A 23,816-nucleotide genomic window follows, 5' to 3' on the forward strand; every position below is an offset into this window, starting at 1 on the left:
ACCAGCACCGTAATGTCAGATTTAATGGGCAACTTCCTGCATTTTTTTCCTTTTATGTTTGAATGTTGCGCACCAAAATAGACTCGGTCAGCTAACAATGACAGAAGTAGATACAAAGCCAGTATGAATCTAGAAGTTGCTTAGAAGCAGAAAGCTAATTAAGCACAATTGTTGTTGTTTATATACGGTGGTAAGTAAAAGGTAAGCAGCTTCAGGGTTAAGTTTGTGGCTGTTTGATATAGGGGTTCATGATAGTGAAAGCTTCACATTAGAGAGACAAAATTTCATTTCCCAAGGTTGTTAATACTTCCTAAGTATGTAAGAGGATTTAACAGGTAAATTTCTCTGATGCGAGTTGCAGTTCATGCTGCCTTACTGCATTGGCTAATTCTTTGCAAAAGGTATGTGTCTAATAGAGCACATATCCTTCTAACTTCTACAAAATTTTCAGTGCACAAACAGACACTTTCCTTAGAGATGCGTCCTTAGAAACTGCTTTCCTTTGTAATAAACAGACTTGTAGACCTCGAACATCCAGATGGGAGCTATGAATGGACATATAATGTCCCAGCTTCTACCAAAATGGATTAAAGTACCGTAAGCATTGTAGTGCCCACCTTCAAACACTGGCCGTCATGCCAAAAAGATTTTATAAACCTTCAATATATGTACCCAGTGAAAGAAATGTATCTCACTGCAATATATCTAAGAAGAGAAATAGTAATTTTATTGATTAGTTTTTTAACCATTGTTAAGTGCAGAAGTCCATATTAGCCACATAACATTCAAGAACACAAACTTTTCTTAATTTTCTGATGGCTACAAGTCTAAATAAGTAATACATGAGAAGCTTTGCCAAGAAGTACCGTATCGTGTGTGTTAAAACTGAAAGTTGTGAATGTAAGGGGGTCAAAGTACAGAATGTTACATATACAGTATGTGTGCAGTTGCATATACATGTTCATAGACATGACTTAAGTTCAACAAATATAATGTCAAAAATTTGACTCTGTGCCATTTGTTTCAGGCAGTTATTTGGCAGAAGAACAGGGTGTCAGATCACAAAATGGCCTGTATGTCAGTTCTGGGAACAGCCGTAATGGGCAGTATGGTACCTTTTCAGCACCACTGTGAAGATCCTGAGGTGAGTTTAAGCTTCCTTCTCCCAAATCCACTTAAAGCCCATCAATGAAGAACTAAGTCAGTACTCAAAAAAGAGACTTTGAAATAGAGAATATTATCTCCAGACTGACATCTGATTAATACATTTGATTCTCTTACTGGCCTCTCTGTAAAATTAATTGGTTTGGTGATTGAAAATGCACTCCCAGAATCATCTCGTCAGGACTCTTGTGGCGCTGATCAAATGGCAGTAAAAACAGTTGTGATGACAAATGCAGAATTGCTGATTGCTCAGAGCTGTCTAAGTTAGGATTCCTGGCCTGCGGGCAGGTTGTGCTCTGATTAATAACTAAGTAGTTATATTGCTCTTATCCTTCTGGCCTCTTAGCCTCATCTTCTCCATATTCCCTCCATTTCAGTCAGGGTCACCAGAAGAGCAAAATAAGCACGTGCTTAGAAGGCAAGTTTTACAAGATTTATAATAAACTTATTTTTGAAGGAAATGCTTGTCAGCTTCCAAAAAAATTAAGCATATGGAACTCTTTGCTGCTGTTGAAATTGAAGGAGTTGCCCATGATACTGTCCTTTGTCTAATGTTTTCACTTTTTTTAAATTCTGCTTCTATTTTTGTTGCAGGCATTCTACAGAGGAGGGTCTTTCTCCTGCTGAGACTGCAAAGTTAACTTTTTTTCTGTATCTTGTAGTAGTGCATCTTGCCCAGAGTCATGTAGATGAGATGAATCACCTCTGGTAAAGTGAGAGCACCTACTGACCACAAATTACTCTGCTGCAACAAATTGTTTAGTCAGACTTAAATCTGGAGTTTGAAAGAATGCTTATAGTATATACATACAGGGAAATAACGAGGGGAAAGCAAAGTTGCTGCTCATAGCTTACAAAGTTTTTCTTGTTTATGTCAGAAGAAGTGCAGATGTTCTGTTAATACCTCAGTGCTCGCTAGCTGTGCCCCATATGGCAAGTGCAGGGGGCTCTGCAGAGAGGACCTGGGGGTATTTAAAAGGGACTAGCTTGAGGGAGGCACTCAGCTTCTCATGTTACCTCTTTGCTATATCATGAGGCATCCATATTCCTTGAATAGAAGTTGAGGAACATTCCATCTCTCTCTCTGTCTCTAAATAGTGTGTAAAATACCACGTGCATCATTTATAGGTGTATAAGTGATCCGTGCATGTTGCGCGTGCACAAACTTACATTCAGAAACCATGGATATTTCTAATTTAAGCAGGCAAACACAATGAAATGACAGAATTAAGGCTGCCTGTGTAGCCCTTGTCTCCTTCCCTTGTGTGCAGGAATTGGGATAGGTATTTAATGACAACGTGTATGCCACTTTTTCCTTTCCATGTAGTCTCCGTCACATTTAGTACAAAGACAAGAGAACAACTCTAATTCTTCATTTCCTACTTGTCCATTGTGTAGCTTCCTACTCCTTTATTGCAAAGTCTACTCTGAAGGCAAAATCAGTGTTGCTATAAACATTTTACAAGCAGTACCTTACTAACTGTGCATTTAAATCTTCTGCGATAAGTGATTCAAGCATTTTAAAGACTCACCTTCTTCAAAACTTCCCTATTATGAGCACTGCATGAAACAAGAACATAGTTCAAGTTGGCTCCAAGGCATGGAAAAGTTGGGAAGTACTCACAAAGTAGAAAGAGAACCAAAGAAAATAAAGAATGGACAGTTTGTCATGTGCAAAACCTCATTATGCTTTTCACATCCCCATTCTTGGAAATGGGTGGATCCATTTTGGCTAAAAAGTTTCACTCGGGAAATCTTTACAGTGAAAGGAATTCCTATGGAATTCCTAGGAATTTTCCTATTATTCTGTGAGGCTTACGTTTGGCAGGTATACAAGCCACTGAGAAAAGGGTAAGTACTGAAGAAAGGCTTACTGTCCACTCAAAGCAGATATATTTTAATATGTACATGTATTTAATATTCTCCAGTCTCTGTAATTTTGCCTTAATTAATGAAATATTTTTGATATGATAATTTCAAGAATTAAGATTAGTTTTAGAACTCATTACTAACTTCTAATGAGTGTACTGACATTCCACGTGGCTTTAAATAGTAACAGCAGTCAGCCATTTCTTAATCTGGCAGCTTCTTAAATGACTTATTTAGAGACTTTCAGTTTTGTTTTTAATGTTGTCTGTATATAAAAATACTGTTTGAAGTGAGACACTAATACAGATGTTTGGAAACTGAAAAAGAAATGTGAAGCATAAAGAAGGAACGTTCAGAGAGGATGTGCTAAAGCTGCAGGATAAAATCAAGAAGTGCTGCATGTTGTTTTTTGATAATCATCCAGCAGATATTTGACACCTCTTTAACTTGACCAGTGGTGTTTGGTTATGTGCAACGTTGCTGACCAGAACACTCCAGCTTTAGCACAGAATGCTTGTTACAAGGTCAGGAGGGAATAAGGGAGCACATGAGCAGATAGCTGGTGTGACGTAGGTGAGTGGGGAGGATAGGCCAAGTCCCAGGGATTTTAAGTCCTGTTTCAAATGCATGATAGCTTGGGTCTTAGTATGTGCAAGAGCTTCTGCCAAAAGAAAAACCAAAGAGATCTGACTTCTGTGTTCTGTGATCCACCCTGCAACCAGAATGTTCTCCATACTTTCCCATGTATCCAGAATCCAGTCTCTGCTGTGCACCAGCCCCCCCCTCACTGAGCCCTTAGCTATTTGTCTGGGCAAACTGCAGTGGGACAGCGCTTGGGGCAGTACCTGTGCTGGCTGGCAGGTCAGTGCTGGTGGATCCTGTCACTGGAAAAGGTACGATTGCCTTTTCTGCAGAAGGGTTGTTATTTCAAGGCTATCCTCTCCAAACAGCTGTCAGTTATCACAGAAATTGTGGAAATACAATATCTTTGGCATTTCTGCTTATTTACCAGATAGAATTGAAATTGTTTTGAGGGCCTCCAAGCTGTTTGGTGGAGGAGAGGAGGAGCTGATGAGGCAGGCAACATGAGTCATTTGCCTCATTTTGGCTGGGGAAAAAAAAAAAAAAACAAAGCTAAAAAGACTTAACAGAGAAGTTACAAAATTTGTACTTAATGTTAGGTACTTGAATTGTGTGATGTGTTCCTGGGTTCCTTGGCAGTGTTGGGTGCATGCACATTCTGCTCAAGGCTGTGAGTTGTGGGTGCTCAGCACACCCTGAAGGCAGATGATTTGAATACAGGTGATGTAGGTAAATGTTGGTGCCCTGAATAAAGGCCTGAAAACAGGCTATTTAAGGTGTCCTGTGTGTGGAAAGAGGGGGATTTCATGTTTTGATTTTCTACCTTAGTGGGAGCTTGCTACCACCTTCTCCAGGCTGGACAGCACTGCGTGCCTTTACCTTACCCTGGCAGTCATTGGCAGCCCTGCAGTCAGCAAGTACACAGTTAGCTGGCATCAGTTCGTTGGCTCCGACCAACTCCAACCCCCAGCTGCAGACAGTAGCCTGGTGAACCTACAGTCCTAATGTGAAATGTCTTAATTGATGAGGGGTAATAGAGACAGAAGTATCCTTCTCAGCCTCTTTTTTTAAAGCGCTTTTATTGCTTGAATCGTAGAATGGAATCACCAAGGTTGGAAAAGACCTCCAAGATCATTCAGTCCAACCGTCCACCTACTGCCAGTATTTCCCACTAAACCATCATAGCTCTAAAGAAGCAATGCATGTATTTGAGTGACTGGGACTCCTGTATGTTTCACTGTAATATCCCACCTCAAAAAAATCTTTTTGACATTCTCTTTTAAAGACCTTTGTGCTGTATTTGTTCTTTCGTTACAGATAAATCTTTCTGGATTTCTCCCAAAAGCTGAGTCAGACAGCTCTTTGACAAGTCTCTCAAGCTCAGAGCGGAGTTTTATTTTTATAAATGATCGTCCAGTTCATCAGAAGGAGATACTAAAGGTAACACCCTCTAGCATTTACAACCACAGAGCTGGAGGCTATACTTATGGCTGCTTTAAAAAAAAATAATTTCAGATATACAAGAGCCCGGGATAGTTGATTCTTTCTTACTACTAGCCTTGCAGAATTACACCTTTGCAGTTTTTCATGTGGGAACTCTGTGGTTTCCCAAAAGAGATTTTTTCTGAAATTAAAATTATAATTTTGTTCACTTTGTACCGAGGTCTTATCAGGCTTATACACACTTTCACTTTAAATCTGTGTACGCATTGAATAAAAATGAAAGTGATAGTGCAGAAGCACTGGCTACAGCTAGGCATTGTGTAGGCAGAATTTGATACTCTTGGGTTTCTCACACTACTGAATCTTGCAGCACCTCACTTGGAGAAGCATTGCTGTTCTAATCCTCGCACCTCCCAGGAAAGAAAATTTAACTCATACTGAAGTGTACACGTAGGGTTCAAAGTGGAGAAAATGAATTAGTTTTCAGTCTGCACTCAGAGTTTTGTAGGTGTAAGCCCTGAATTTGCGTTTGTGTTGTAAGTGACAAACAAGGCTAATCCTGTGCTATAGCTCCACGCAGTATTTGGCGTACCTGGTTCTTGCTGCAGTGTAAGGCTCAGTTTGGATCCCATAAAAGAGACCACTTCTTAACGAGGGGCTAGATGGGGTTCAGGATACTGTAATACAGAGTAAAAATACACTGCCCTTCATTTAGGGATGTTCTTGTAGCAATGATTCCTTTTATTTTGACCTAAATTCTGAAACAACTAGATAATTTCTTAGTTATTTGTTGGGAGTTTTCAAGAGGATTACAGAGAAAGCAGTAAGGGCAAGCAGAGTTTGTGAAAGGCTGTAAATTTGTAATTGGGTTAACAAAAGGGACAAATTAATCCTGTTCTGGGAAAAGGTCAAATCTGTGGTGCAAGTGTTACTTTCTCAAACAGACTTCAGTTTCACTGAAAGAGAGAGTAATGTAGTTGCAAGCTATATAAGTAGATTGTCTTTAAAAAACAAACACAAAAATAATAGCGTTTGTGTTGACTGAGGAGGTAAACATTGTAATTGCAATCCAGTTTGGTCATTTTTAAGTACAGGCATATCGTATGTGTTTTTCCAAGTATGATCAATGTATTTATTCAGAAGGTCAAAGCAGCTACCGTTTGTTTCTTGGAATTTGATCTTTTTTTGTTTTATATTTATTTTTATTTAGCTGTGAATACATGGGAACCACCAGTAAGACCCCTTATGGAAATTATTTTGTCATATGTGTGTACTCAAAGATCTTTTTAGCATTCTATTAATTTGGGAAAAAAATACAGTTATAGTTTTATAACTCAAATTTTGTTTCTGTGACTTTCTGTCTATTTTACTGCCTTTACTGACACTTCTTTATTAAATTAATCTGTAGTTAATTCGACAATACTACAGTGTGCTGATGCAAAAGGACAGCGCACGCTTGTACCCTGTGTTCTTTCTGAATATTACTGTACCTGCCTCTGCTGTGGATGTGAATTTAACACCTGATAAAACTGAAGTTCTACTGCACTGTAAGGTAACTAATGTCTTACTCTACTTCTGAGTTGGCAAATTTTACTTATGCACAGGTAGTAAGGGCTTCTGGAACTGCCGAAATGTTTGGGGGTAAACAGTGCTACTGAAGTTTTTTAGGGGGATTATTCAAAACTTATTACCCAGTTGATTTTGAAGATATTTACATGCTGTCACATACATGTGTTTGTTTCCAGATAGCTTTATAGTTACCAAAGCTAAATGTAATTGTGATGTGTGTCTTTAAATAAATCTCATGCTTAGTTTCAAAATGCACTAAGTAATAAACTTTTTAAACACTGCATACATTATGAAGGGGGAGTTGATTTCTGCTGAATGCACTATTTGCCATTATGTGCTTAAATAATTGTTGACGTCACTTAAGTTTCGCGTTATCCTGTTGATACTATCAAGACCTGAAATTTAAACCGCATATGCCCACATTCTGGAGGTTATGTAGTGATTCCGTAAGTTTACTTTCACTTCTTGGTACTTCATATGAAAAGTAATGCCACAGAAATTAAGAAATCTATGTTGTTAAGGCTGTTATTCGCAGTGTGCATAGGTAGTCACACTGGTAAATTATCCTTTTCGTCAATCAACGTTCTTGCATTTGTCTATGTTAATCTTGCAAATGTGTTGCCTGTGAAGTGCCATTTATATGAAAATTAACGTAGCATTCTCACACTTGTTCTAGTTTAAAACTTTTCTTTGGTATTAGAAAGAGGGTTGGGGTTTTCTTGTTTGTTACTTATTTCCATCATTTGCTGCAGAACTGTCTTGGCAGCATCTTCACAAACGTGCTTGCATCCACTGGGATGTTGCTGGCGCTTCTGTCTTTACCATGAGCTTTTGTCACTGTATTAGGTAGGGATAGCTTTACTTGATATGGTTTTCAGCAATCAGTCCACTGTGCTGTAAAGAAAGCAGTTAATCTCTTTCATGATTTCAGTGTAAACCAGTGAAGAAGAACACCTATCCCAAAATATTTGAGGTGAAATTTGTCCATTTCAGAGCCTTTTTTAACATTTGTAAAAACAAAATATGCCATAATCTGTCCAAATTTGCTTGAAAAATATTCTGAATAAGATCACTTTGCTGTTTATTCTCAATATCTGTCAGTTATATATTTACGTTTTTACTCATGCTTCTATGTTTCTTTTTTCTGTTTGTTGTTGTTGTTGTTTTTTGTTCGTTTGGTTTGGTTGGTTGGTTGGTTTTTTTTTTTTTTCCCAGGAGTCTGTCTTATTTGCTGTTGAAAACGTGTTGAAATCTTTGTATGGGCCACTACCTGCTACGGTCTCTGGTGAAGCTAATAAAACAGATATTACCTCAGAAGACATGTTTGTTCATAAAGCAGAACAAACAGATGTGGTTGTTAATGAAATGGAACCATCTGGAAACAATGATCTACATGCTCATACTTCATTCCTTTCATTCAGCAGTGATGTGCAAAGTTGTCAAGCAGGAAAAAACACAGAGACCTGTTTAAACCATCAGATATTCTCTGGTGATACTGTACATAGTCACCTAGAAGAAAAAGAAGCTTCTAAGAATGATGCCTTTCAAGAAGGTTCCTTACATTTATTATGTGAGGAGGAGCAGAATGGACAAAATACAACTGGCATTCCAAGTAACAGTGCTCCTATAGTTCCTGAGTCTAAAAAAGATGGTGGACACTTTTTAAGTTCTGATAATGCTGAGGAAGCCTTAGTCCCTGAAGACTTACATGAAATCTCTGCTGATAATTGGAGTATGGGAAATGCATTTAAAAACTCCTCAGGAGACAACCTGGAACCTGTTAAGGTCTTAATTCCTGAAGTTGGAGGAGCGACTAATCAGCAAAGTGAACAAAGTGATGAACAAAGCCATGATCCACAAATCCCAAATCAAAGTTTAAGGAAAACAAATGTAATAAATGATAAAACAGGACAAGTAACAGCTTATGACTTAATTAGTAGTCGAATAATAAGGAAACCTAAGTCTGCATTTGAACTCTTCACCCAAGAATATCGTTCAAAATTATTTTCTGAAAATCCAAGGTATAGCATGAAGGACATCCTACTGAAAATTGAAGGGCAGTGGAAGAATTTAAATGAAGAAGAAAAGCAGGAGTAAGTTTCCAGGCTTCATCTTGCTTCTAAATCTAGTAGTTAGCAATGAGCAAATGAGTCATCTGTCATGAGCGAGAGAAAGATTATAACTTCCCAGTTATTTATGAAAAACAGAACAGAAAATTGTTTTTGTCTTTTCAAGGTCAGTGTTGGTATTGTCATCTTTTGCTGTGCAGACATGCACTGCTGATTTGAGTTACTTGTTTGGCCGCTGTATTTGCCGTGCAGCAGTTAAGTAGGGACAATTTCCATGAATTGTTATTTAGAAATAACAGGGAAGAAATGTGCTTTCTGAATCATACAAACATCAGCTTTTTAAGGACTTGTCTGTGTATCATCACTCCAGAAGCACTGTCAATGAAAACCAGCACAGTGATGAATGAGGCACTGTATCGTTCCTCCAGAACTTTTTCCAACCAGCAGTTCCCTTTTTATTGCTTTAAAGTGAGAATTCTTTTTTAGGATCTTTAGTACTTGAACATTTGGTAAACTCCTTTCCCCTAAATTTAGTAAGTATCCCAACCCAGGCTACCCCATTATTGTATGCATAAAACCTAGTCAAATGACACAAGGAATTTCTTCCCCCAAACAGCTATTCCAGTGCTGCTTCAGAGTACAGTACAGTCTGAATGCTAGTCGGTCCTTTGTTTCACTGTAAATAAAACCTCTTTTCAGATTACAGTCTGAATATCTACATTTCATATTTTCTAAGCTGTTCTATCAATGAATTTTTGAAATTCATCTGCAAGTAAGGAAAATATTTTAGCCTTTTTTTAGTTTGGGTTTTCTGGTGTCATTTTTTTTTTTTTTTTGGAGTGAGGAGGTGGTGGTGGGTTAGTTAAAATGTATGTGGAATTTATATCGCAGTGAAAGAACAATTAGAATAACAGATTTTAAGGCATTCTAAGACAGTTCAAAACATGGAAGGTTCTTTTAATTTTGTAAAATGTAGAATACTTTGGGAAATCTTACAAAGGAGGAAAATAGTAGTTCTTCAGCAGTTTTACATGCTTATTGTCCACGAAGTCACTTAAGTGTTGTGAAATGTGTTTTTTTAGTGTTACAGAAGCAAAGAGAGGATTAAGGAAGCCACTAGACTAAATAGTATAATTTTCACACTACTGAGAGATTTGATGAGGAGAATGGTGCAGAAAAGAAACTATACCTATAGAATTATTGAAGGTCTTTAGGCAGGCAATACATTCTGATCACAAAACCATGCATGTGAGAAATAGTGTTTTGCCCATCTCTCCTTCAGCAGGAGTATTAATGTAATAATAGACATCTACTCCAATTATATTCATGCTTTTAATGAAATGAAACAAAAGGTTCTGCCAGCTGCTTCAGAAAATTTTAATTTGCTCTGTTTTAGCTTTTGAGATTTCATGGCTGCTTTCCTGGTGCAACTGTTATGCTTAAGAGTGCGCCTACAGATTAACTTTATGTTAGTTCAGGAAGGAGACCTCTCTGGCAATGGAATTTTTCTTACATATAGAAATAAATGCAGTAGGGCCCAGTAGACATTGGAGTCAGTGAAAAATTTGCCACTGGTTGTATCAGTACTTCTCAGCTTTGGAAAGTCTCTTTTCCACTTTTAAAATTGCCTCAGAAAATAATGACTGAAGAGATATGTAGTTATCTTTTCCTTCAAGGCAACAATCCCAAAGAACTGTTCCATGTCTGGCTGAGAAGGTCTTGCCTACCAGACACTCTAGATGAATTGGGCCACCTAGAGGTAACAACAACTGTATGTAGAACAGGGCAGCCAAAAGGCCATGCTCCCACTGAGCACATTGTGCCTCCAGGTTCAGACAACCTTCCTGGCAAGATACTATTTTTCTGGGCTCTAGACCTCTGTCCTTCTGCCATGAAGTCCCGTGTTTAGGTGGCAATGGATGTGCTCGGCTTCAGCATCTCTGTCTGTGGCTTCTCTAGCAGGTCTAAATGAATTTAAATCCCTTTTGGGAGCAGTGCAACCAACAGATGTCATGTAATGACATGGGATAGCCTTTTCAAAACAAGCCAGCATTTATTACTCAACCGGAATGTAAAACTTTATGGTCTTTAGGTTATAATAGAAGAGGAAAGCTTCCATGCGTGTCCATATTGGCAGCATTGCCTATCCCCTTGCTTTGCAAAGCCAGGATTTAATTTCTTATACTCACTCTGCTCTTTCTTAATGCAGCTTGTGTGTGTGTGTCTGGCCTTAATATTTCTTGCTTATCAGGCTCAGGTAGCAGTGGGAGAAATCCATCCAACTGCAGTGACAGCGGTAGCAGCATATATCCTGAAGGTGTAAGAAAGGTTCAGAGCTACATACATTATCGTGGGGCTAACAAATTACCTTGTCAGTGCCATATGGTAATTCTTCATAAGTATATTTGTACCTTGGGAGAAATATCATTTTAGGTAGTATGGCCTTTGCTGTCTGTTGACAGATGGTAGTGTGCACATAGGATGTCATTAGTGACTAGCAGTAGCTAGCTCCTGTCTGGTACCTTTTTGTTGCCTGATAAATTTTTCATGCATCTCATGGGTTGTGTGAATCCATTATTTGCAGCTATTGGAGAATAAGTTAGCAATTAGCAATTCCAGGAAAAAAATATTTTTTGTTACTGTATTTTAACCCATTCACTCTTATGAAAGTCCACTAGTCACCTGGAACTGAGGCATTTCAAAAGCACTCTATGAAAAGCTGTTACAAGCAATTCAAAACTTAATTGCCTTTTCCCTTCACAAAGGCAGGAAGCACAGAAATAGAATGTAGCATTTACATGAGGTGGTAGTTTGAGTTGGGTGGGTTTCATATGATGAAGAGGCTGAAGCTGAGAGGTATTACATTCAGAATGTGGTGCCTCTTTTCTCGGTTTGTATAAGTCAATGCAAGTGACGATTGCTGCTCAGAATTTACTCCAAATAGACAAATTCAGATTTATTCAGTTTTATTTGTCTCTTAAGTGTAACAGTCTGAGAGATCTTATGTTATTTTTATTTAGTTAGTTAGAGAGCTGAATTTGCAAAACCCTCGCAGTCAGATCTTGCAAGGTTAGAATTTTTCTGATGGTGGCCTAAAATGAAAGCACGTAGGACTTTCTTTGGAATTGTTTCATCTCTGGATTATCTTTATCAGTACTCTTGTAGTTAAATATTGTCCTGTGTTACAACTGTGTCTATTCAAAACAAAGTATTTATTGGTCTGGTCAATAGTATAAATGTATTCTGTATTAGAAAAAAATTCTGGTCGAGTGATTTCATCGATATGTTTTAAAAGCAGCAGATGTTTTTTGTATTAGCGTTTACTCCGTATTTTCTAGGACGTGATTTATGGCAAGAAACTATTTAAGCTGACTCTTTTTAGTTAACTAAATATTGGTACCATATGTGAATGCTAGCACATCATAATTAATTGCAAATGGTGACCCTTTTGTTGACCTTAATTTTCCAGCACGCATACACATAATTGAATCAAACTGTTCCAGCAAGTAGCAATAAATAAATATGACCAGTTAAAATACTTATTTCCAATATTATGTACGATAGCATTGCCTTTTATTGAAGGTCAGATTGGTATGAATAACCTGACAGAATTTAGACTATCAAATCAGGGCAAAAGAAGGAGGTAGCACATTGCTCCTTTGTCCCTCAAAAAAGTAAAGTTCATGTGTAGGAGGCAAGAATAAACCATCTATAAAACTTTAGCTATCTTCTTTATGTTTACAAGCTCATTAAGAATCCCTTTGGGTTTTAGAGCTTTAGTACGTAGTAGTGATTTAACTATGTAGACAGCATTTAGAGTGGTTCATTATCAAGTTACTTTTTGAAAAATCTTTAAGTTTATTATTTAGAATTCTCTGATAATCATATCTACTCTGGATTTGCATGTTTTTTATTCATGTGGCTAATCTTAGGCTATTAGAAATCATTGTGCTTCTTCACCTTAAATAAAGCCTGAGGCTTATGAAATTATTTAACCTCCAAACTCCTAGTTAATTGCTTGGACTCTGCTTGAAATTTGCAGAGCTCTGGAAGCTCAAATGACTTTGTGAATAAGATTGGATGTGCCTGTGACAAAACTCCTTCCAAAACTATATGTCTCATTGCAAATTCAAGTTAAACATAGTCTTTGGGATTGAGGTCAAAGGCAATCTGCTGTAGCTCATTGTACATGAAGTTTATGTATCCCCCTTCAAAAATTCAGATTTTCCTGGCTGTTGTAATGAAGGAAAATTTCGAACTCATCATCCTTGCTGGGTAGAGGCATAGGGGCACAGTCCCTGATCTCTTTCCTACCCTAGTCGTAGTGGAAAGAGTATTGATGTGGCTACTTAAGTGAACCATGGGAGTTCTTGCTTCACTAGGAGTAGTTGCCTTCCCTTTTGGTTTTGTGTGTTAGGGGCTGGAGTCTGGGATTTCTTGTTTGGTTCAATTTGTTCCTTTTCTTTTTTGAGTTATGAAATAAAAGCTGCTAGAGACCTGGAGCGGTACAACAGAGAGGCTAGTAAAGCCATGCAACAAGCAGCACGCAGACCCGTAAAGGAGACAGAAAGGCAGAAGCCCAGGCTGAAGGCTTCCCTACCCAACCAGCAGAAGCTTGACAAAATGTTGCACATTCAAATTGAAAAGAAGCAGAAGTCTAATCAGCCTGTGAAAGTTGTTACAGTGCCTTTTTCTCTGAGTTCCTGTAGACATCAGTTTCAGAGGCATGAGAAGAGTGATTCAGAGAAACATGAGCTTTGCCTGATCCGTCGTCAGAGTTTTCCTGATATCTGGATATTTGCAACTGAAAAAAAGCTAATGTTGCTGAATCCATATAGATTGGAAGAAGCCCTGCTGTGTAAAAGATTGCTGATGAATCATAAGCTTCCAGTAGAGAAACTGGACAATCCAGTTGTGTTATCAGACAGGTAGAGTACAAATAAGGAAAAATTTATACATTATTTTAGTTATTTATAATTATTTAGAGTAGGCTGGTAAGGCCCTGTTTACAAATTCTGTGACTATTTTAATCTGTAAGTGTACAAAACATAAAAATATGTTCTTACAGATAAACAAAAGAACAAATAATGAGCAAGCCTGGTCACTTTCCAGTAGAAATAAGTACGAATTTTGACCTGTTTGGAAATGTAGTGAAGACAAATGTCTTCTCCTGGAGTGGAATTAAATGCTCCACATTTTCACAGCTTCACTCTAGCTAATTTTCCCCATGGATTATGGAATGGCTGACGTAATTATTATTATTTGTCTAAACTTGGTCATTCTGTAAGATAAGTAAATAGTTGATAATCTGTATTTCTTCATTAAAAAGACTGCTTTTTTTCCTAAATACTTTTCAAAATCATAGTCACTCTTGCTATCTAGCATTTTTTATGTATTTTTCTGAACACTTTTAATTTTAAAATTAAGGATTTTTTAACCCTTTTGTTGTTGGTTTGTGTGGTGGTGTTGTTTTTTTTTTCCCAGTCTTCTTGGTGAATCCCACTATATGGATGCTCTTCATAAAATGCAGAAGGATTACCAGAGACTGAATGGATCAAGTTATTTGTCAGATCCAAGGCTTGTAGCAAATGGCTTCCAGATAAAAGTGATAGAAGGTATGACAGCTTTAACATCTTTTAGTCTTATTGAGGCTTTTTTTCTTCTGATTTAATGATATAAATGATGTATATTTTGTTGTTCTACATTACGTTATCATTTAAAGCACTGAGATCCTGTTTTCCTAAACATTAAGATTATATTACTTTGCTAGAAATGTAATCATCTACATACAATAGTGATTAATGGAAACTGATAACAGAAAACATGAATAAAAAAGGAAATATGTGTTAGGTGGTGGTATAACAAGCACTTCCTATTTACACATCTCAGCATTTCAAAGAATGCTCTGAAATCCACATTCTCCTGGCATTTTTATTTCTTTTCTCAAAATGCTGAATTGCCATTCTGACAGAATTATTAAACAGATGAGACTTCTATAGTCAAGTCAGCTTCTCCCAAGATGAGAGTTACTTGCATAATCTTATGTGAGTGAGTGCTTTAGTTGACTGTCCCTCTTCTGTTCAGCAGCTGAGGAGGTACATTAAGGAGCCGGAGCTGGTTACTGGCCTTCTTTCATGCCAGGATTGTAGCACAGTGCCCAAAGGGGCTAGTAAAGAGTGGGTCAGAGGATCATCATCAGCTGTTTTGATAGAGGTTGGTCTCCACTCTGAGATTCTTCAGCTTAGCAGTAAAAATTAAATGCTTATAAATTTTTTTTCTGAAGAATGATTTACAGTAATGCTGTTGGAAGTTTAGAGGCAACCCACCCAGAGTCAGTCCTGTGCGGCGGGATTTCTCTAGCAGAATTCCAAGAAAAGCAAACTTCCTTGGGGGCAGTACCTAGCTGTGACAGCTCAGAGAAAAGATTCACTATAAGAGCTGTTAGAAATGCTATAGCTTCATGTGTTACAGATCCCCACATATGTACAGCGATGACAGATCTGCTCAAACATATGGGATCTTTTAAGAGTAGGTACAAAAAAGGGATGTACAGTAACTCCTTCTGTCAGAGGCTGGCTCTTGGGAAGAACAGAGCCTGAGCTGTTTTCTTTTCTGAACCATGTACAGCAAAAACAAGGATGCTTCCTTCTGAGTGGCTAAATCCTGTGATAAATAGCAAGAACTGTCCAGAAGTGTTCATGAAAGCAATCTTAGATTGAATAATTAGGGGAATCAAGTACTTGTGGTAAGAGACAGCTCTTAAAAAGCTGTCAGTAAAGCAGATCAAAAACTGAGCAGGTCTACAGTTTGTCTCCAGACAAATATGGGAGGAAGGGATTGGGGATCAGCCTTTTTGCTCACATACCTTCTTTTTTTTTTTTTCCTTTCTCCCAGCATTTAAGTTTGCACAAAAGTCGAATTAATGTAAACTGGATGTGAATAAATTTGTTGTTAACATTTTGAAGACTGTTTTCAGATAACAACAGAAGAGAGTTGCTGAGCAGTCTTGTGGAATTGGAAAAGGGAAGCTACTTCTAAAATAGTTTGCTGAGTACAAGAGTGGAATTGTACGATATGACATTAGTGGACTCAGCATAGTAACCAGGAAATAGTAACCATTTTCCAGTGTCCCTAACTATATAAAATTAAGAAAATGATGTCTTGTGAGGAACCTTGTTTAATTTGCAGTTTAATGAAAGTATGAGCCGTGCTCTGTTGGCTTTACATGCACTGTACATGTTGAGGAATTATTTAATCAAGGACTTGATGGGTGCTATATGGCCAGCCCATATGAGGTATGGAAATCTAATTCAGTTCTTAGTCATAGTCTTGTATTTTAACTACTTGAATGAAACATTAATAACATTTGAGTCTTGTCAGTCATATTTATAAGCTTCTGCTAATGATGTTATGGCAGTTACAGCCTCCGTTATAGCATATTATTGCAGATGAAGGTAGAAATGCCAACAAAAAATGGAATTTCACCCAGCCATTTTTTCCAACTGACCTATGGATTTTTACTTAATACTTCATCAGTTCCTCTTTTTTTTTTTCCTTCCTTTCTTTTTTTTTCCCTTAAACTTAGCCCTGAAATGCACCACTATCTACTTCTGTTGCAAACACTTCATTAAATTTATTTTTTAGAAACACAGGTATTAATTATTAACACTCCTTAACTGTCTGCTCTAGAGAATTTCACTGTGTAGTTTGAGGTTCTTTGAATTAAAGATCCTTCTTGTATAATCTTTATGTAAAACTTACACCTGAATATTCTGTAGGATTTCTCAACTTTGGGAACAAGTTCATTTCATTAGATATTCTACAGTGTCCTTTGTTTTGTCTTGTGTTTTTTTTTTTTAGACTCAGACGCAGCCTATAAACAGGACATTTACTCAGATGTTTTTGGACTAGAAGTTGCCTCATGTTTTGTTTCTTGAGTATATATTGTTAATTGACATTCTCTTTTGTTACAAGCAATAGTTTGGTTTCTTTATCTTTGAACTTGAATGTGACAGTTGTATCCCTAATAATTTTTTCTTGCAAAGTAACAAGCCTTTTTATTAATATTTGTGAATAAGTCTGTGGTGCTGTCAGTTGGACCTTAACCTTATTTCTATCTAATTTGTCGGCTCTCATAAATTTTTTTTTTGATTGCTGTTTCTTCATGTAGACTTTATTCAACTCCTGTGATAACTTCCTACCCTTTCAAAGGGCAGTCTGTATGCCTTTGGGACATTAAGTGCAAAAATCGTAGACTTTGATCTCTGTCTTAGCAATTCTAACAGTAATTTTCTGTGCAGGGTACAAGATTGGAGTTTTCCAGGCAACCTTCTCAGAGTAATTGTAAGAGAAAACTGAGATGTGCTTTAGAAGTGATACCTTACCATCTGTTTTATCACCTCAATTTAATGCCGCGGCTCAGCTGATGCTCAGTTTAATTCTGTAGCTAAACTTTTAATAGTTGCCATATCTGCTGTTTTTAGGATAATTCTAGAAGTTGTTACTATTCCCATGAGCCTTTTATTTCATTTGTGAAATGAGCTATGACTCTTGACTATATTAGCCCACCCTTTCTCAATCCTATTTCAAGAGATTAAGCAAAATTGATTATTTTCCATGTTTCAATCAACCTTCAGAAGCCTCAGTCACTTCTTTTCAAGCTGATACTGAAAAGCCAGCAAGATCTGCTGCTATAATCAAAGACTACTTCTGAAGTGATAATAGAGTTGCAACTTAAACACACAACTCCTGAGCAGTCTTGTGTGAGGATCTTCTTAGCTAAAACATCATACAATATATTTTCCACCTTATCACATACACTATGTTGAGCAGGTTGTCTGTCCTGTATTGCATTGGAATTGCAATGTCCTAAGTCACATCATCCATTTTCTTTGTTTTGACTGGTACTGAACAACTCATCTGTAAAGTAATGCCATTTTGTTCACCTCCTCATCCTCCTCCCTCTTGGAATCCGCATGTCTATTTGCAGACATTTCTCAGTCTGATGTGGTGGGGCCATTCTACTGATCTGAATGCTCAAAGTGTACCATGTACAGGTGGTGCCAGTCCACCTGTGGCTCCACAGATCCATATGCCATCAGCACATGAGAGCTATGTGTTCTGTGCTTGCTTTGCCTTTCAACTTATGTCACAAGACCAAGTATTCAGGGTAATGACAGACGGTACCACCATCATATTCCATAAACAGGATGGTGCAGGGTCAGTCCAGTTTTGCAGAAAGACAAGCAGTCTGAAGTATCTGTCTGATGCATTTCTCGTACCATTGGACAGCAAGACTGATGTACTTGACATCAGCTGAAGCACTGAGAGTATTGTTAAGCTGTGGCCACAGCAATTTCATTTTGGAATTTCATGTCTTGGGTTTAGAAAGCCAGAACCCTGTCCTTACCAGATAGTCTGTTACTGTATTTGGGCATTTCCTTCCACTTGAAAACTGTGATGTTGAATTGCTTTTGTAGTTAGAATTGAACTGTTTTGTTGTTGTTTTTTTTTCATCAGATATGAACATTTTTTTAATAACAGAAAGCTATGAATTATTTATTAGCTTAAATGTTTAAAGTTTTCAGTTTAGTCTGCCTTGTATTTCAAAGTTCTATTTTTTAGACTTCTTGCAGTAGGGTTTTGAAGTTCTCATTAGGCCTTTTCTTCCTAACAAGCACTCAGTCTGATCTGGTTCTACCATTTTAGTGGGAAATCTTTAAACTTCTGGCAACATTCTCCTTTTTCATGAGTCCAGCCTTTGGACAGTAATTTCTGCAAGAGTGCAGGAGATTCAGACCATGCTTAGGTGTTGTTTCTTTTAAGGCTAAGTCTGTCCTTTGAATATTCTCTTGCTGTAAAATGAGAATGTAGTTTACCTTTGGTCAGAGTGATTGCAACCAAAGCTGTTTTAAGTATTCTAGACATTGGATATGCCATATCTTCTTGTTTGGTAGACCAGTATTTTTGTCTCTTTGTCTTTCTATATTGATTGCTCAGCAGTCTAAAGAGTTTTTAACTAGATTTTTCTCTGGATAGCTGGCAGTGAAAAACATGTTGTGAAATAGCTCAGAAAAAGCTTCTTGCCATAAATGTCACTTAGGCAAAATCAATAGTTTCTTTGTGGAACGTGCCAATTGTGATCCTCTTAAGCAGTGACAGTGAGCTCCAGTCCTCCTTCCACCACCCTCCCGCCCTCTCTCAATGTTCCAGCCTTGCTGATACTTCAAGTGATGCTCCCTTTGAGAGAGTGCTCTTATTGCTTTTACTTCTGGGTTCCTCCTGGCATTTGTTTGCTGGGTATTGTTACCGAACTCCGGCGACCCTCTTCGTATTACCCTTGCACGTAGAGAACAACAGGTATAGCTTGCAGTGATCCCCATGTACAGAGAACCATTTCAGGAAGTAAGATGGATTACTCTCCATCCAGTTCTTCTCATCATATTTATGGTATACAGACCTTCCCAACATACCTGTTTCCTCTGTGAAAGCTTGAGATGGGTGTAAATGCTTGGGTGGAAATGAACTGGGAGCAGGTGCCATCTCTTACCCTTTTTTCTATTGATGTGCCTTGAACCAAGGCAAAATTTGAGTAGAGCTGTAATCTTAATAAAATACGTATACCCAAGCTACATGTATACAAAGACTGTTTACTAGGTGTTAAAGAGCAGTAACAGACAACCTGCCTTCTGCAGTAATACAAGCTGCTGCTTGTAAACAACCAGTGGAAAATCATTCTGCTACTTTACTTCAATTTGATTTTGATCAAAGACTGTAAGCTAGGTAGTCTTATAGTGTCACCTAATCTAGGTGGCAGCTGGAAGAGAACGAATTTTCCTGGCCATCAAAAAGGAATTATCCAAAGGTGATTGTGAATGTTTTGTTTGGACAGACAAAGGGGAAATTTTTAGCAATGAGAAATCCACATTTGTAGTCAGCTGAAAACTAGTTTATTTGTTCATAGAAATATTTTCCTTGGAAGTTGGAAAGCGTTTCACAGAAATCACCATGGAAACTACCTGAAGACTGCTGGTTGAGTACTCAAAAATCTTAATGTATATTTTGTCAAAAATTTACAAGTATGCTGAGGTTTGGACATCTGCTTATATCATCAAATGTTGCCAATATCTGAATTCCTGCAAAGACTTGCAGATAAATATATGTTAGTCAGCATGCACTGGGCTACTTTTCAGTCCAAAGAACGTAAGCAGGAAAGGAGAAATAGAAGTACCAAAGAAGGAGACTTCAGAGTTTGTATTATTTGTTCTTATGTTATGCTCTGAAGTCCCATTTGACTTATAAATAAATGAACACCATTGTGAAGTCAAATCCATCAGAATTTGCCTACAGAGAAATTGCTATTGGTAAAACCCATGAGTTTCAAGCAGTCTCATTAGCAAGCATGTCTGACTGGTTTACTGCATTTGCAAAAATTTTCTTTGCAAGTCCAGAATCTCACTGTCATGAAATTTTAAGAGTAGCACTGGAGATGCAAACTTTTAAACTGAAAACCTTAAATGTAACAAAGTTCTGTGTCCTGCATTTGGTAGCACATACTGCAAATTATTGAAAAGTTGTCAGATAGGATGTGCTGTTATTGTAGAGAGAGCAGCATAAGGAGGTGATCTGAAACAGCAACAGAAAGTCTTACTTTCATTAAAACAAAATTTGCATAAAAATGAAGAGAAGCAGTGAAGGAGATTAAGAATGCACTATCTTTGCTGCGGTCTCTTGCAGCCTTTCTTATGGAGAAATACTGACACTGTACATGATCTTACTTCACTTTTAATAACTGGAGAGCTTTTAGAAGTATTGCTTTCAGCTGATTCTGATTGCAGGCTCGCAGCAGTACATAAAAATGTCTGGGTTTATTAGCTAACATTAGGGAAAGACAGCTTGAGCAAGAGGACAACAACAATGCTGGGTGAAAAAGGAAATAAAGTTCCAAATTTGAAGTGGTGCTAAATATGTTGCTGGAATGAGATAATGTGATTCTTAGTTCCTTGGATCAAATTCCCATTCTGGTCAAAATATCTCTTGCCATGAAGCCTAAAAAACTCCATCAGCATTATTTACCTTTATGACACACCCATATTTAGACAACTCTTCTTGACCTATACAGTCCTTCCGTTCATCTACACTCCTACTCCTACTTAATTACTGTCAAATTAACAATGACCAGTCATGGATAACGATCTCATTGCAATAGCTAATGCATTGTCTTGACTTACGTTGTATGTATATATTTTTTCTAATTTCTAAAATCTTTCAGCTAATTCTTAGTACTAGCTTGTATCTTTATTAGGAATGTTAATGATCCCTAATCACAGTTCTTTAGTTTAATGGAGTTTATACCAGTCTGCTTGTTTCCTCCTTTTTTGACTTGACAAAGTCACTTATGACCCAGGCTGAATGTACGTAATTTTCCCACCTGAGGCCAAAACAAAGGGAGGATTTATTCTCATTATAAATTGTAGTGGTATCATGTAAGTGTGTATGAAATCTGTCATCGAGACTTTAGATATGCAGGCTTCAGATCTTCCTCTGCAGTGCTAGGAGAAATAACTGCTTTTTGTTTCAGTAGAAGTTGAATTTGTTATGATAGAAGTCGAACTGTACAGATTTTTAAACCAATTACGTAGGAAATAGGGACAACGCTGTTTTAATCATTTTCAAATTCAATTGTATTTTATTACAAGCTTCTAATTTAATTGAATATATGTTTTAATTAAAGCTGTAGGAGCTTTAATTAAAGCTATGCTCAAGGCTGGAAATGCTGCAGAAGGTCCTAAGCATTTCAACAGCACCAGCTAGGGTTTGAATTAAATTGAAAAGGTACCCTTGTGATGTCAATATGCACAAATCATCATTTTGAAACCTTGAACAAAGAAATACTTTTCAGAGGGGGAGTAAAAAAGGTATCCTAGTTGTATTGAATTAATTATACTAATCTATTAAGTGATTTTAGATCTGTTTAACTTTCTCTGAATTGCTCCAGAATAGAAATCAAAGCAGTGTGTAAATTGCTATATATTTTTTTATTTTTATTTTCAGGTGCTTCAGCTACAGAAAGCCACATGGAAATAGAAGGAATGGCTAATTGTTTGTCATATTATGGTGTTTCTGATTTGAAAGAAATTCTGAATGCAGTGATTAATAGAAATGCAAAGGAAGTATATGAATGTAGGCCTCTCAAAGTGATAAATTACTTGGAGGTAAGACATAACAATTTACTTGTAAATACTGGCTAGCCAAGCTCACAGCAATTTCTTAAAATCTTGAAGCTTGAAAATCTTTTTTTGGTTTTCTGTTCTAATTAATGTAGTTCTAATCTGAACAGAAGTTACTTTTGAAAAGGAGAATGCCAGATCCTCTCTGAGGTGTATGGGCTCTGCACTGCTTACCAAAATACTTCTATCAGACATGCCACAAAACAGTCATCCAGTGTGATCTAATATATGCTGAGAGTTTATGCTCACAAGGTTTTTCTGCATATGCAGTTTTTTGACTGGAAAGGCATTTCTCCCTGTTAGAATACAGAAAAGTCATAAAATTGCTTACAAACTCTCCAACACAGTTGAACTCAGAACAGTAATCAAGCTTTTATTCCCTCCTAAATAGATCTGTGAAGAAATTATAGGATGATTTAAGTTATTAGTTTATGAAAAGTAGGCATTAACGGAAACTTAGTTCTCGTGTTAACCTCAAAGAGATGCATGTCCTGAAAAGCAGAAAGTGCACCATTTCTACTTGACGAAGAAAAATTCCTATGATTCATTCCAAGAGGGGATAGAGACAAAGGGAATCTTCTTTGCCAAAAAAGCAAGCTGTCACTGGAATTAAGACATTGAAGTAAAAAAATGAAGTCTCACATGTAGTGAAACCCATATGCTTCTGCAAATGCTTGTATTTAGTTAACATCAATAACTTCTGAAGTTAAGGGAAGCACATGCTGACAACTGACAGTCTCAGAAGTCTGCTCTACTCAATGCACTAGTGACTAAGTTTTGCAGGAAACCATGTGTCCTTCACCAGCAGCCAGCATTATTCATAAGCAGCCAAAGAAACAGCACTTTAGTAAAAGAATCTTTAATCTGTTTTTTTCAGATGTTGTTATGCAACAGTTGGAACCAGAATGACTTTTTTTTAATGTTTGATATGCAATAGATAAAATTGTCTGTCCAGAGACAATAATAGGCATGAATTTTCAGATACAGCTAATTTTCAGATACAGTACTAGTGAAAGCTGGAATAACTAACAGAAGTAGTTTTCCATAGTATCTTATTTCTAGATGTTTCATTAATGCCATCTTAAGCCACAGTTCTTGAGATATCTGTTCAAACGAATACCAAAGTATATCTTAAGCTTGTTCTTATGCAAGCTCTTGCCTACGTGTTTTTCTGAATTAAGGTACATAATGAGGTCTAGACATTTACACAGAATATGTACTTAACCTTTTGAACATTAATTCTACAGCTTTTGCTGTCTTTTGGGGTCAGTAAATTTACAGCTGCCTTTGCAGCAAGTGAACTATTCTCATGCACTCTTAAAGAAAGAGTCAGTTAAGCGTTGAGACAGGAATGTAACCTGGTATGGAGGTTATATGCTTTATATGGAGGTTAGAAGCTTTATTTCCTCTGCTTACAAAAACCTGTCAGTCAGGTGGAGTGGGATGGAGTTGGTTTGTATGAACACTAGTGTTTAAAAGGAGTGTGTGCGTGTGTATAAAGGTACAATAAAGATGTATATCAAGAGACTATTTAAGCATTATTAGAAGCTATTGTTGATCTTGTGAGGACCAGTTCAAAAGAACTTACAGCAGTAATAGTAGCTGGAAAATGCATATTTACTGGGGAGTATATCTCTTGCATTCATGAAAAATATTGATTTTAAAAATAAGCACTGGATTTTTTTTCTTTTACCATCACTTCATGTTCAAAAATGCAGCGTCTGTCATAAGTTGGAGTAGTCAGCATATCCTCCTCTTTGGCTATCTTCTGGCAAACCCAAAAGCAAAAATAGAGAAATGGTCAAAGAAAATGCCTTCCTAAGTAGAGTATAGACTACTCTAAAAGGATCACTGCAGTGATCTTTTTTCCATTTGGAAGAGAGGTCTGGAG

The 23,816-nt window shown here is 37.2% G+C and overlaps 1 protein-coding gene across 6 annotated transcripts in view; it reads left to right on the plus strand.

Annotated features, from left to right (window-relative positions):
• PMS1 (PMS1 homolog 1, mismatch repair system component) overlaps positions 1–23,816 on the plus strand; it is a 45,142-nt gene that overhangs the window by 19,444 nt on the left and 1,882 nt on the right. For 5 of the 6 annotated variants that reach the window (XM_021400388.1, XM_021400386.1, XM_021400387.1 and 2 more), the window contains 7 exons: positions 1,028–1,144; positions 4,933–5,055; positions 6,467–6,610; positions 7,843–8,720; positions 13,169–13,624; positions 14,181–14,311; positions 21,750–21,910. In XM_021400388.1, coding sequence (XP_021256063.1) covers positions 1,028–1,144; positions 4,933–5,055; positions 6,467–6,610; positions 7,843–8,720; positions 13,169–13,624; positions 14,181–14,311; positions 21,750–21,910 — 2,010 coding nt within the window. The remainder of the gene's footprint in view (positions 1–1,027; positions 1,145–4,932; positions 5,056–6,466; positions 6,611–7,842; positions 8,721–13,168; positions 13,625–14,180; positions 14,312–21,749; positions 21,911–23,816) is intronic. The other variant, XR_002439888.1, reaches the window with a different exon arrangement.

Source organism: Numida meleagris, chromosome 5 (genome assembly GCF_002078875.1).
Source record: "Numida meleagris isolate 19003 breed g44 Domestic line chromosome 5, NumMel1.0, whole genome shotgun sequence".
Lineage (NCBI taxonomy): Eukaryota > Metazoa > Chordata > Aves > Galliformes > Numididae > Numida > Numida meleagris.